The sequence below is a fragment of the Argopecten irradians genome, chromosome 7 (genome assembly GCF_041381155.1).
Source record: "Argopecten irradians isolate NY chromosome 7, Ai_NY, whole genome shotgun sequence".
NCBI classification, from domain to species: Eukaryota; Metazoa; Mollusca; class Bivalvia; order Pectinida; family Pectinidae; genus Argopecten; species Argopecten irradians.
Genome location: NC_091140.1, coordinates 24,914,441 through 24,928,679, shown reverse-complemented (window position 1 = coordinate 24,928,679; position 14,239 = coordinate 24,914,441). Strand labels below are relative to the sequence as shown.

General features: G+C 33.7%; 1 protein-coding gene across 1 annotated transcript; it reads left to right on the top strand.

The window, feature by feature from the left end:
• Positions 1-3,014: 3,014 nt before the first annotated feature.
• LOC138327103 (angiopoietin-related protein 7-like) lies at positions 3,015-13,296 on the top strand. Its single transcript, XM_069273087.1, has 4 exons — positions 3,015-3,165; positions 7,081-7,176; positions 9,534-9,698; positions 13,026-13,296. The coding sequence occupies exons 1-4, from the start codon at positions 3,015-3,017 to the stop codon at positions 13,268-13,270; spliced, it is 657 nt and encodes a 218-aa protein (XP_069129188.1). The 3' UTR covers positions 13,271-13,296.
• Positions 13,297-14,239: the final 943 nt, after the last annotated feature.

The window sequence follows — 14,239 nt, the reverse complement described above, 5'->3', positions numbered from 1 at the left end:
GGCAAAAAGGCTAAAAACTGTGCATTTTGTAGCTCAAAATTAAGGGGTAGGGGTAGCATATGTTGTTATTCCGAGAAAAAATATTAGTCTAATTAATCAAAACTGGTATATTTCTAATGAAGACTACTGGACAATAAATTCTCCAAACATCCATACATATCAAACACCTCATTAGGAAATTATGGCCTTAATATCTTGTGTATATAGTCAAAACGGCAAAATTCCCATAAAATCCGATATTTTTTCAACTCGGTATCTTTGAGTGACAATAGCTCAAAAACGAGTACACGGACATATGTTTTTTCTTCCGTTTTCTTTTATTGTATGAACTCCTCTTTCCAAAATTCTATATAAGAAAAAAAAGTTTAATACAAGAAAATTTTGACATCTTAGAGGAGTACATCCTTAAGTAACTGGAGTCAATAAGAGATATTAGTGATTTCTTAGTGATTTATGTTAAAAAACTCAAAATGGAGCTTTGGACGCCATTTTGCCATATAACGACACTTAAGATCCCTGTTTATTTGCCATGCCCTAAATCTCGACAATAAGCCTGAGTTGAAAATAAGCCGGTCTTGAAAGTAAGCCTTGGATTTCTTACAGTCAAATGTATCTTTAACATATGCCGGCTTTGAAAATAGGCTGCACTTGAAAGTAAGCCTTGGATTACTTGCAGGAAAATTATCCTAATATAAGCCGCCTATATATGATATAAAATTCCCATAATGTTCTGTGTAGTGTATGAATAAAATTCTGATTGCTGATCAAATAATAGATTTATTTAATTATGTATACATATTTCTTTTGTTTGACACAAACCAAGCGTCGATCGAGAGAGATATTCTGGATTACCTATTCCGAATTTGCATATTACAGAGTTATCTGCACTTGCGGGTAGGTATTGATTGTGACGTCATGTGTTTGCGAGCGTAACGTCATACGTTTCGGAGAAAACGACGTAAATTGCGCTCACAAAGTAATGACGTAACAATCGATACCTACCCGCAAGGGAGCTAACTCTGTAATATGCAAAGACGGAATCTACAGACCCGCTATCCCAAAGGCATTAACGAACGTTAAATATACAAATTGACATCAAATGATCACTTGCTTTTCAATTAATTATCCCTTCTGCCAGCATTTTCCCGTTCTGTTCTACGCGTTTTTGATCCTTTACATATGCTGCCCAGTAACCCAGTAAAGGCGACTAAATTTTGGGCTTTGCTTCTTTGCAAACACACCGAGGAGATAGGCGACTAAATTTGCATCCTATACCAATGAGCACCATAAATAAATTTCGCCACACATTTGACGTCACTCGTGGCACGCTTTCCAGTCATCGCTCATATTTTAGCGTTCTGACGAACAGCATGGATACATTTTTGTAGATCCGGCCTTCGGCTGCCACTTGCCGAAGGGTAAATTGCGCTCCATTGTGCTGTATAGTTTAATATTTGTCTACTTTGTCCCGCATTACTGTTCTTATCCTATTATGTAATCGTGTTCGTTCTGTATGTCTTGATAAAGGGGCAGATCGCCTCGAAAATTTGACAATTTTGTTTTGTCCACACGGTTGGAATTACTTCCTTGTCCCAAATTTATTTTTTGTTGTGATATATGAACTGTCAATCTTAATCATGCAAAGAACTTGGTACAAACACAAACATAAAACGGAGTATTTTTGCCGAGCATGTGCACATTTATTACAAATATAGAGGACGTGCGTTATACATGAATTAAGTGATCATGAGTATTCTTATGTACGTGCAACGATGGAAGGTTTCGAAAGTAAACCGGTCTTGTAAGTAAGCCTACGACTCCATTCAAGACAAATGACTTCGAAAATAAGATGGGCTCAAAAATAAGCCAGTTTTGAAAATAAGCCTGGGATTTTCTACCAAAAAAAGAATATAAGCCGTGGCTTATCATCGATATTTTAGGGCACTTGTATATGCACCTTTTTCTCAAATGTCCAGAAGATATCCTATTCAAACTGTATATGTAGGTTCGTTTTTGGTGCATAGTTTTGCATATTGCAATCTGAAATCTACTAGAATGATACCTGACAGAAAAAATAAGTTTACTATCGTTTGTTTCACACAAAGTGTCGAAAGAAATATTCTTAGGTGCTTAGCTATACACACAATGTATGTACATATTTTTGTAACTGATTGGACAACAAGATCGCCGACAGGCATCAAAATTTCAAATTTCGTTTTTAGATTCATATTGACAACTTGTTGTGTATATTGTGTTTTAGTCCCCTATCGGAGACACCAAATAACACTATTCCTAATATTTTTTTTCGATTGTTGGAGCATAAATGTATTTAATTAGATTATCTTATATTATTTTCCTCGCAAGGTGTGCCCCATGTGAGGAACTAAATTGGTAAGCGGGAAAACCGCGTCTGATTGAAATACGTGTACTAGTGTACTAGTATTAGTTACTAGTTTAGATCTGTAATAGAGATGTTCAAAATATAATAAATAGATTATGCCTTGTTTCTTGATGAATGATATTTATATTTCATCTCGTGATGTGAAAATTCGTGAAAAATATCAAAATTTCCATCCCATTCGATCCTCTATTTAAATGTCATTGAAGTACTATATAAACTTACTAAGTACTATATTGTCATGATGTCAATCAAATGAACTAGGTTCGTTTAATTGATTCATAGACGCTCAAATACAACCAATCGAAAACAAGAGTAAAAAGATACAATTACAATGTATTCAATGTACATACCACACTTGATATGTGTGTGTGTGTGGTGACAGAGATTCATGAACGGTGTTAGAGCACACTTTTATTCACTAGGTGTCTGATGTCGCAGGAAACAATATTAGTGATAAGAAATGGAAATAATTTTGATTTTGTTTCTTACATCTTTTCTTACCTCAAGTGCGAATGACTGTAATGACGATATATTCAAGGTATTACACAAATTTGACCAATTGGACTTAAGTTCGGATATAATCAGTTCACTTAATGGAATTCGAAACCGTGTAATGTGCGCATCAGAGTGCCAAACTAGGGACGGGTGCTTGTCTTTCTCATTTACTGATGGCGGACAGACGTGTAAAACCTACTCCCGTTTGATTGGAGAGAAGGAGAGCGCCGTGGTGTTCAATACAACCACCTACTTCTCAAAGGTTTTTGGTAAGCATCTTAATTTGCATTGTGTGTAAAGAAGATTGTTATATAAACATTTGGAAATCACTCTGTTGTGTAATCGAAAATATCATTAATTAAAGGCCCACTACCTTTGCGAAACGGCTTTTAATTTTTAAAAAGGAATGTAAAACGAGATCAATATATCTTTAGAGTCCCAGAAATAATTAGCTTACCGTTAGTACTACATGCACCTTCTGAACAATTTGATTAAAATAAATAAAATGTATCTTTTCATAACATGGTAATAAACTATCACTGCGCCAGACGACAATATAGCGAAATGACCCCCACTTTTATCATATATTACGCAGGAAATCTTGCATATGTTTGGTGTTTTAACCTCATCTTATGGCATCGGTATATATTTACTGATGCTATTAATGTTATGCTCTGGAAAGGTAGTGAGTCTTCAAAAGTAGCAACAAAGACATGCCGAATGATACATATAGATGAGATCAAAATTGACCATTTTTAAATGCACACGTTTTGATATTAGCAAATCGAATAAAAAAAACTCACTTTGCCAAATATTTACCTCCACAGTACAGTGACCTAAGTTGTGACTTACTTTTTCATTTCACATTGTTATAATGATATTAGTATTTTTAAGTGACTGTTTCACTTATGTTTTCATACACAAAGCGTAAAAGACGAATCACAGATTAATTCATTAAAACCTATGTTGATTATATATATTATTGATTACTGAAGAAAACAATAACATGTCCAACATTTCTTTTCATATTTGCATCCTTTTTATGTACTATCATAATATAATCATTTTTTATAGGTTTTGATTATGTTTCCATTAAAGATGCTCCACCGCCGACAATGCATAAACGATACTTTATATCATTTGAACAAAAACTGATGTTTAATTATATATATATATATATATATATATACATGTATGTCAAATTAGAACAAAAAATGATATAAAATAATTCAGTTTGCATTTGCTGCATGCACAATCAGAACTTCATTCCATATAGGATATAGTGCCACAGATTAATCCGGGATGCAATTAATCATTACTAATATATTTATCATGAATTAAAATGAGAAGCTAAAATTTTCAATGGTGGTAATGGTTTAAAGTAAGTATCTTATGTAACTAAAGAAAAATACTAAATCGTCTGCATTTGTCAGCGGTGGAGCATCTATAACATTTATTATTTGCGAAGTATACTTCATAGATATGTACTTCAAACTTTATGGTCAATCTGATTTTTGCCACATTAACGTAATTCAAAATACTTTTAATATCCTCAATTTTTACGTAAAATTTTGTTCGGAGGAAAATATTTCTGGCAAAGTCAGTAACATTAAAACGGTCACTAAATCGCAAAAAAAAAACTCGGTTGTCTAAAATGTTAAGCATTTCGTCTTACTTGAAACTGGCATGAATTGTGACATATACGAGTACAATACTGTTGATCAGGTGGCTTTCCACGACTTACAAAATATACCATATTACATAAACTGCACTACATTAAAACAAGATGTAACTTTGTTAAAACATTTTTGACTTAAGTCATTTATCATTTTTATGTTTGATTATGAAGATTAAAATATAAAAAAAAATAATTAATTTGTCCCAGCAGTACGGTATAGATAGAATAGTTACTTTCAGTAAATAAATGAAAAAATCATTTACCACATTACATCTGTTGTCTCTTTGAATTCGCCGCCCTTCAAATATATTGTTAATGAGCTTGATCCTCGTAGAATCATTAGTATTAGTCTTATTTTCTGAGAACCTCAAAAAAATAAAGCCGCTGATGATATTTACATGTACCAACATATATTGTCATAGGTCTTATCTTGTCCAATGCCTTGTAAAAACGGATTTCATTTATTCCCTAACGAACATTGTTATCCATATCCATATTGTAGCCCCAGGTCTGAACAATTTCACTTCAACAACGGGGAAAAGGTTCCAAGTGTTTTTGGATCACGATACAGAAAACCGCCTGTGGATTGTAAGTTTGTCATTTACTGCTTTTAATTGTGCATTTATGATGAAAGATGACACAAAGTCAAACTTCATAGTACACAGCACTGAGTAAGTAATATTGAAACATGAAATAATTGACTTCATGTTGTAATGTATTGACATGATGACGCAACTGGTAATAACATAATATCATCCTGCCGAATATAATAATCAAAGGAGACAAACATGTTAGAAAATATCTTTCTTTGTAACTTTGTCGTCAGCACTTTCGATTGTTTTTTATCAATTTATTGTCATTTTCTGTCCCACTAATTAATTTTATTGTCAGAAAAATGTAACTCTTGTGCCATTTAACGACCGTTTAACATTATTATCTAATTATACATTACTCATGTGTTTATGTTTTTATCCACTAAATGCAATCTGTGGTATTTTCTATTCATGTTGCATTGTGTATTGTATATTTGTTATCTAGTCTAGTGGACCTTATGGTCTGTCGATACCACTTATGTGTATTAAAGTAAAAGTACCCAGTATATATAAAGTATTCCTCATACCTACACGTGCAATACTTGCTGGTCTAGGGCAATACACGCATGTCGCCTGAGGCTGTATTGCATGGCTACCTATAACAAAATTACTATTTTTGAGGTACAATTTTAACAATTTTCTTCAGAAACTAGGTTAGATTTACTTTAAAAGATACAAACAATGGAATTCTAGTTGAAAATATCACGCAATTTTCATGCATGGATAATGTTCTTGCAGTCACATTTTCTTTTGAATTTATTTCAAAAGGGCAGAACATCATAGTAATATAATTAAGTATGAGAGAGAAAAGCTCTTTTAATCACAAAATGTAGTTAAAACCCTCGGCAAGCCTCGGGTTTTACCACATATTGTGAACCTCGCGTAGACTATCCCTATTCGTCATATTCACATATATTTACACTTGCTATGCTTGGTCACTATACGCTAATACTAGCCGATTTTGTTTACCATAACTGCATGGTAACATTGAACTTTGACCTTGCGTAAGAAAATGTTCTATGCAACGTAAAAGGACTACTTTTTTTAAACAAACACATGGCTTTGTTTACATTTTGATGCAACATTACGTGTATATTGTTGTTTTTTCATAGAATTTTGGGAAAATGTAAACAATAAATACATGTTTTATATATTTACATATGATTCAAACAATTTTTAAATTAACAATTGTATAAAGAAACGGAAAAATATCCCGACCGGGGCGACGTGCTTTCATTTTTGTTGAAAATGATGGGTGTCAAATGTAAACATTACCTCTGTGTCTGTGTTCGTCATACGATCGAGTCTTTTGGGTGGACGGGCGTGAGACCTTCTGATAGAGGTCAGTTATAAACATATCCTCTTGTCTTTGTTCTTTGAGAATTTAATCATGTGTATTATAAAACCTGCACCGCTTGTAATCCACGTGTTGACAGTTACGCGTCACCACAAATACATTGTATCCATCGAACACAAGTGAAGTTGTTCCATCTATAGCCTAGATGGCGATGGATATAAGCGTAGATTATATAATCACATTGCTCCGAAGGATGTAATATCGTCAAGTCAGACGACAATCTCAAACAAATTTAGCTACTTGAACACTGGTGTTTTGACAACTTCGGAAAACTCCACTGTGTAAGCGTGCGTCAGCCTCGCCTCGCTGCACAATAACGGTCACCGAGTTCACACATGTGGCCGAGAACAAATACTTTATGTTATTACGCTATATATGAACTTTTTGCAAAATTTGATACCTACTTAAAGTTCTGATCTGATTAAATAAAATTATCTCTGAAATTTACTTTGTTTGTCATGTTTATTTTACACTAAAATATTGAACTTTTTTGTCGTCTCGGATGAATAATTCTACCTTACGTGCAGCGTCATCATTCGCTGTTCAATTGAGTAAGTGATACAGAGACGAACAAGCGTAGTCGTTGATTTCATGCGAAACTGGAACCAATATAAAAACGGGTTTGGGGATGTCCTTGGAAACTTTTGGATTGGTAAGTCTGCAAGTAGTCTGAAACTTTTCGGGGAGTCTAAAATGTAAGATACTGTATATATATATCAGCATTACAGGTATACAGGAGTTTCCCATCTGCAATCCCGAATAATTGGAACATCTGGAACAACATTGTTTTACATAATCCGTCTGATATCCAATGATTTTATTAGTGTAATTTTCATCGAATAAAACGTCCTTTTCATGAAGCACAAAGTATAAAAGGAAAAGCCAACGCACAATATGTAATGCAAAGTATTAGTGAGCGATATCGATAAGGTAACCAATTTTTAGATGGTTCACACTAAAAAAAGCACTTAGTGAAACGACATTCTGAATAAGAACATGAATTGGTATACTGTAATTTGAACATGAAAAAATAGAACTAAATCAGAACCCCTGACGATAATTAGAGTTATATTAGAGTTGCCATTTAATTTCTTAATAATTTAGATTACAAGGGAACTGCTATTATGATACATGTATGATTAAATTCCTATTATGATTTGACAGTATAAATAAAACTACATAGCTAAACATTGATATTCCTAATGAATTTAATTTCACTGAGTTTTGTTCAAATGTCCACATTTTCGACAAAAATGATAATTGAAAAAAATATATAAAATATAATTCGTACATGTGTTTGTCTAAAATTAGTTTCTGTAAATGTGGTCGACAATGGGGTAGATTTAGAACATGCTCTGGTTTTATTCGATGTTTAACAATCTTCATCCTTGTTGCACATGTTTTACTTTTCAAAATAAAAATGTATTACTTTAACAGAACAATGTACCATAATTCGACAACTTTAACCACAAAGTTATACGCAAAAAAATACAAAAGAGCGACGTATTCAATAAAAATATGAAACCCCTCAGACGCCCCTGGTACGTGCGCGTATACAATGTACTATCTGGCTGTCGTACCCAGGGCTACAGATGTTGTGTGCATTGAAGGTCGTGTAAGAAATGTTGGCTTAATAGAGAACAGCCGACTAAATGATTTTACATAGACCACAGTGTTAAAGTTTTGTAATGTAATATTAAAACAGATGAATATTAGTTAGCTACTGTGTTCTATAATTAAAGTCTACGTTCTCATATAACACTAAATAGAAAAAAAAAGTTCGTGTCCTTCAGCTCAAACTCCAATCAGGGTAGCCATTTTGAAATCAGGCGCATTTTACACTAGAACAATTTCCAAATTCATATCATGGTTATCAACGAATTATTGTCTGTCAGAAAACATTTTTTCCTTTGAAATTTCTAATTTAGCTAGTCAATCAGCGGCCGGGTTAAAATCCTATCCTGGGCTCAATCTTGTATACACAGGGGCCATTTCGAAGGTCTTTATTTCATTTAGTTGGTTGTTCCCTACTACATACATAGACATATACCTGTAATTGGCTTTTAATAAAAGTGTAACTCGCTTTCTATATTTTCATTCGGCGAATCTTACATTGATAGTTTGTAAAGAATTTGCATATATTCAGAGCCTTAGATATCAACTACCATCAAAATTTTAATAAAAACTAAGAAGACTATTTATGGTGGTTGGTAGTCAAATTCTACAGCGTATTGACAAATATATGTGAGGTCAAAGGTTATACAATTAAGTCCGTGTGGTTTGTCTTTATATGGAGAGTGGCAGAACTACGAAATTTCTCTCAATCTGACGGGGATTTTCCCATCCTTGTTGCAAACTTGAAAGCAATATCGCCATTGGGATATACATTCTATCATTAGGCAAAATATAGTATTTTTTACATTAAAAGTACTACAAAAAAAACATAATAGGACTTAAAATACAAATATGCGTCATGTTGGTTTTTTATCATTTTATATATAATATCTTATTTTATTGCTTTAACAAACAGCTTAAATGTCAACTCCTTATATTCGTATACAAGCGTGAAAAATGTTGTAGTTATAATTGTGCACTTTTGTTCTTCAAAACGGCATCCTAGGTAGACATGGTTATAAACTTACACCAGTTCAAAACATTACATAACATCATTTATCTTATTGTACAATGTACATGTATGTTTGAAATGAAGGCATACATGTATTTTCAATATCAGCATTAAAATCTCTTAATTATATTTTAGACGTTTGAAAAAGAATTTAGATATGTGTTTGTGTTTCTTAATTACTATGATAGTTATAGATTATAGTTTTATATATTATAGTTTATTTTCCTACTTTGTAATCACCTGGACCTCTGGGTCCGTTGCATTGGCAATACATAATATATATATATAAATCAGGAACGGATTTAACCTAAATCTTCTATAACAGGCAAAACGGTTATCTGTCGTAAATCAATGTAACAGATCACGCCATATCTCCATTATAGGTAATGACAATCTCCATTTACTGGCGAGTACGCCGCGGATTCTACGTGTAGAACTGGAGGCTTGGGACGGGGCGAAGGGATATGCCCAGTACTTTACATTCCAGGTAGCCAACGAGGAACAGTATTACAGACTTACCGTACAGGGATTCTCTGGAACCCTTTCCAGTAAGTACTCTGATTTATATTTCTATGAAGATCACCAAATTAACAAAGCAAAAACCCTTATAGAGAGCAACCAACTAAATGATTTTACATAGACCACAGTGTTAAACTTTGTTAAAGTTTTGTACTGTATTATTAAAACAAAGAAATATTAGTTAGGTATTGTGTTCTATAATTAAAGTCTAGGTTCTCATATAACACTAGATAGAAAAAAAAGTTTGGGTCCTTCTGCTCAAACTCCAACCAGGGTAGCTTTATTGAAATCAGGCGCATTTTGCACTAAAATATCCGGAAATTCTAATGTTTTTACCTATTCATTATCAAAATTGATATTTTGAACCTAAATCTCAATATGAATTTCCAAATTGATATTATGGTTATCAAGGAATAATTACCTGTCAGAAAACATTTTTACTTTTGAAATTCATAATTAGCCAGCCAATCAGCGCGGCCGGGTTAAAATTCTATCCTGGGCTCAATCTTGTATACACAGGGGCCATTTCGAAGGTCTTTTTTTTATTTAGTTGGTTGATCCCTATAGCAGAAATTAAAATTCTAATACTCACCTATGATGTAAAGTGTATTTCGGCTGTATGTCAAATCTGTAATATGAACTTAATCGGTCAAGTGGTTTGTCCAGGACAGGGCTTCACCTTCGGACAGTCACCCGCGCAGTAATTCTGAAAACATGAAATGTTGAACTTACACACTGTGTTGATTAATTGCAAATTATGCATTAAATATTGAAATAGTATTAATGTTGTTTAAGTTAATTATTAGTTACATCATTAAACTTTCTGAATATAATGAAAAAATAGGAAAAGTCCCCAGCCAAGGGGAGATAATCCATTACATAATCAAGTACCCCTATAATATAGAAAATGTCAAGATTTTGGAAGAAAACCAGATATACCAAACCTTTTACATATTCAAATTTACCAGGAACATGGTTTCAGAGCCTTTCTGTTTAAAATAAACAAATTAAACAAAGATCAAACCTGTAATGAGCACAAAAGATGCATGTCTTTGTCCATGACTGGAATCTGTGCAACCAACACATATTTCCGGAAATCTTGAATGACCCTGAAACACCATTAATATGTTTCATTAAAGGAAAAAATATTCACAAAATGGTCTTTTCATCATTATAACATAAAATGCATACTTTTAATAAACTAATTAGCCCTAATATTACAATTAATCAGTACAATTAGTTAAATTAGCTTACCTGAGATGACTCCCCCCCATCCCCCCCCCCTCCCACCAATGATACCTGGCAGGTCTAAATACCACACCCCAAACTAGACATTATGTAATACAATATAATTGTCTCCCCTTAATGTTACCAATTTCAAATGTATAAGCTGTAACTTATGTTTTATACCTTTATGGCTCTCGGCACTCCAATATGGCAGAGATGACTGACCCCCCAATTTCTTGATTTGGCCGCTAATTCCTGGTTCACCTAAACTGGAACATGCATACAGTTCTGTGAACTAAATTCTGACAACTGAGGAGACCATGCATCGCGCACCCATGAGATCGTACCCATCTGGTGTTAAACGCACATGTCACACGTTTACAGCCGTGCTAATTACCTGAATCTACGTTATATGTACCATTAACTTACTGGCCAATTCTAAATAAACTGCATGCATAGTCACAGTGACACATATTATTCCAAAACTTGTCGACTTACCTTTGTATCCATGGACTCACTCGGCTCCAGTGACTGACTCTTATACTTCCGGTTGCGTTCGCTATAGAGAGCAACCAACTAAATGATTTTACATAGACCACAGTGTTAAACTTTGTTAAAGTTTTGTACTGTATTATTAAAACAAAGAAATATTAGTTAGGTATTGTGTTCTATAATTAAAGTCTAGGTTCTCATATAAACACTAGATAGAAAAAAAAAGTTTGGGTCCTTCTGCTCAAACTCCAACCAGGGTAGCTTTATTGAAATCAGGCGCATTTTGCACTAAAATATCCGGAAATTCTAATGTTTTTACCTATTCATTATCAAAATTGATATTTTGAACCTAAATCTCAATATGAATTTCCAAATTGATATTATGGTTATCAAGGAATAATTACCTGTCAGAAAACATTTTTACTTTTGAAATTCATAATTAGCCAGCCAATCAGCGGCCGGGTTAAAATTCTATCCTGGGCTCAATCTTGTATACACAGGGGCCATTTCGAAGGTCTTTTTTATTTAGTTGGTTGATCCCTTATAGCACAATCTTCTATGGGTCATTTGGGGCAGCAAAAAGAAGTGTTATTAACAGGGCGTCATAAAGCAGCTTTTACTGTACATACTTGTATGTAAACATCTATAACGTCATATTGTTTATGTCTAGCATACTTGATATACTTTAAATTCAGATAATTACGATTCACCTCATTCTGCATTCAAACAAAACAAAACGATTGCATGTTGAATCATGAATATTTTGCATCTTTAATGCCAAACAAGTTGTTATCATAGTAATAAAGAAACACAGGCAAATATTTAAATTCTTTTCAAATGTAATATCATCAAATTTTAAAAATAATAGTTACAGAGAGAGAGCTTTAATCTCGCTATATCACTATTATAACTGTTGTCCAATCCTATTGATTTATTCCATAAAATTGCTGAAATAAACAAGTTGTTTTGTTAAATTTTAAGACCCCGGTTAAATATATTTTTGTATGCCTATATATCATTTATTAGGTGTATTTCACCATAATTTAGTTGATTTAAAGTGCATATGCATCCGATTTAACCTTGGATTTTACTGTTGACTCGAAGATTGTAATGCTGTTTGTTAATTTTGCCAAAAGATGCTAAAAAATTCCACTGAGTTTAGTACACATTTATTTCACCAAATAGCCATGCCATTATGTTTACTACATGTAGTGTTGATGGCATGTAGTAGGAGCGTTGATTTGACCAGATTCGACTTTACAAAGGCGTACATATCGAACCCTTTTTGACCTTGTCAGGAAAATGGCGGCTGTAGATTATAACATGCAAAGATGACATATATGGGACGGTTTGAACGGATGCATAGACACTTTATATCTACTAAATTATGTTCAAAGTACACCTAAGAAGTGATATATAGCCATACAAAACATCACTAGTTTAAATGGGGTCTTAAACCTTAATCATTCGTACAAAGTACTTTCATTACCATTCCAGATATCTATATCAGATTTATATATATACGTGTTATTGGCTTTCATATAATACTGATATGATACAAGTTTTAATTTTACCATTAGAGTTTGCCTCGGCTTATCTGGAAGTATTTTGTTTTTCCAATCAATTTCTCAATAAAGATGATGCCCTTACCTACCACAACGGCTCCAAGTTTTCCACCGACGACAAAGATAATGACGTTTCTAACTTAAACTGTGCCGCGTCCTATCAAATTGGTTGGTGGTTCAAGAATTGCTATGATGCCAACCTGAATGGCGTGTATAGGACTGCCGCCCATGTAGGTAACAACAATGCTATGTTATGGAAGAATTTCCCAAGTGGAACCTTTACACCTTTGAAGAAGACGAAAATGATGATTCGATAGATTATCAGTAATGTCAGATTTCGTGGTTTTTTTCTTTGCTCACGTTTGCATGAATATAAAACAGATATCAGCGTAAGAACATTTTAACATTTGGACACAACTTATATGTTCGTTAGTGTAATGGGACTACCTGTTGGGCGTATTTGTCTGTTGAACTAGCAAGGAAATCGGAAATTGAAAGAAATACTTTCCAACATTTGCGTCACAATGGGGTAACAGTCATCGGCTGGGTTTTCGGGCAACAGATGATTTGTTGGACCCTCACACAAACTGTTGTCCTCATCCTTCGGCCTCGCGCAACAGTTTGCCTTCAGATCCAGCAAATAATCTGTTGCCGTCAACCCCAGTCACCAACTGTATATTACCATTCTCGTCTGTGACTGCTTTTCGTTTACATTACTGGATTGTCATCTCAAATTGCGTCTTAGTGTTTGCTTTCCTCGCGAACTTTTCTCGCCCGTGAAATACGCGAGAATAATTTAGTTTACAGTATACAGTGCGGGAGTGTTGTATTTAATGATCTACAGACACAGGTCTAAATGTTCTTGAAATCATAGTCCTAAGTATTTATAGGCCTATTACTAGTGGGGCGACACCTGAGGGAATGTCGCAGATTACATGAAGAGATTGAAGTACATGTAGATCTGTTTTTAAAAGAGACTGCTATGCTTTGAAAGACTGTATATATTTGTAAACGTACATACATGTAAGAGAATCAATAAGAATTTCTATGTATGGCCAAGGTAATATCAGGTGTCTAGGCCGCTAGGTTCTTGATAAAAAAAACCATGAAGCCTATTTGACTCATGTGGCATTGAATAAAGGTTAAGGTCATTCATTTAATCAAAATTAGTAGCCCTTCATCGTAGCTTATCACATACATGTAGATATCAGATGTTATCATCAGTATGTATATATGGACAGTATCTATGACCTAATAAATAATCAATGACAGCACAAATCATACTT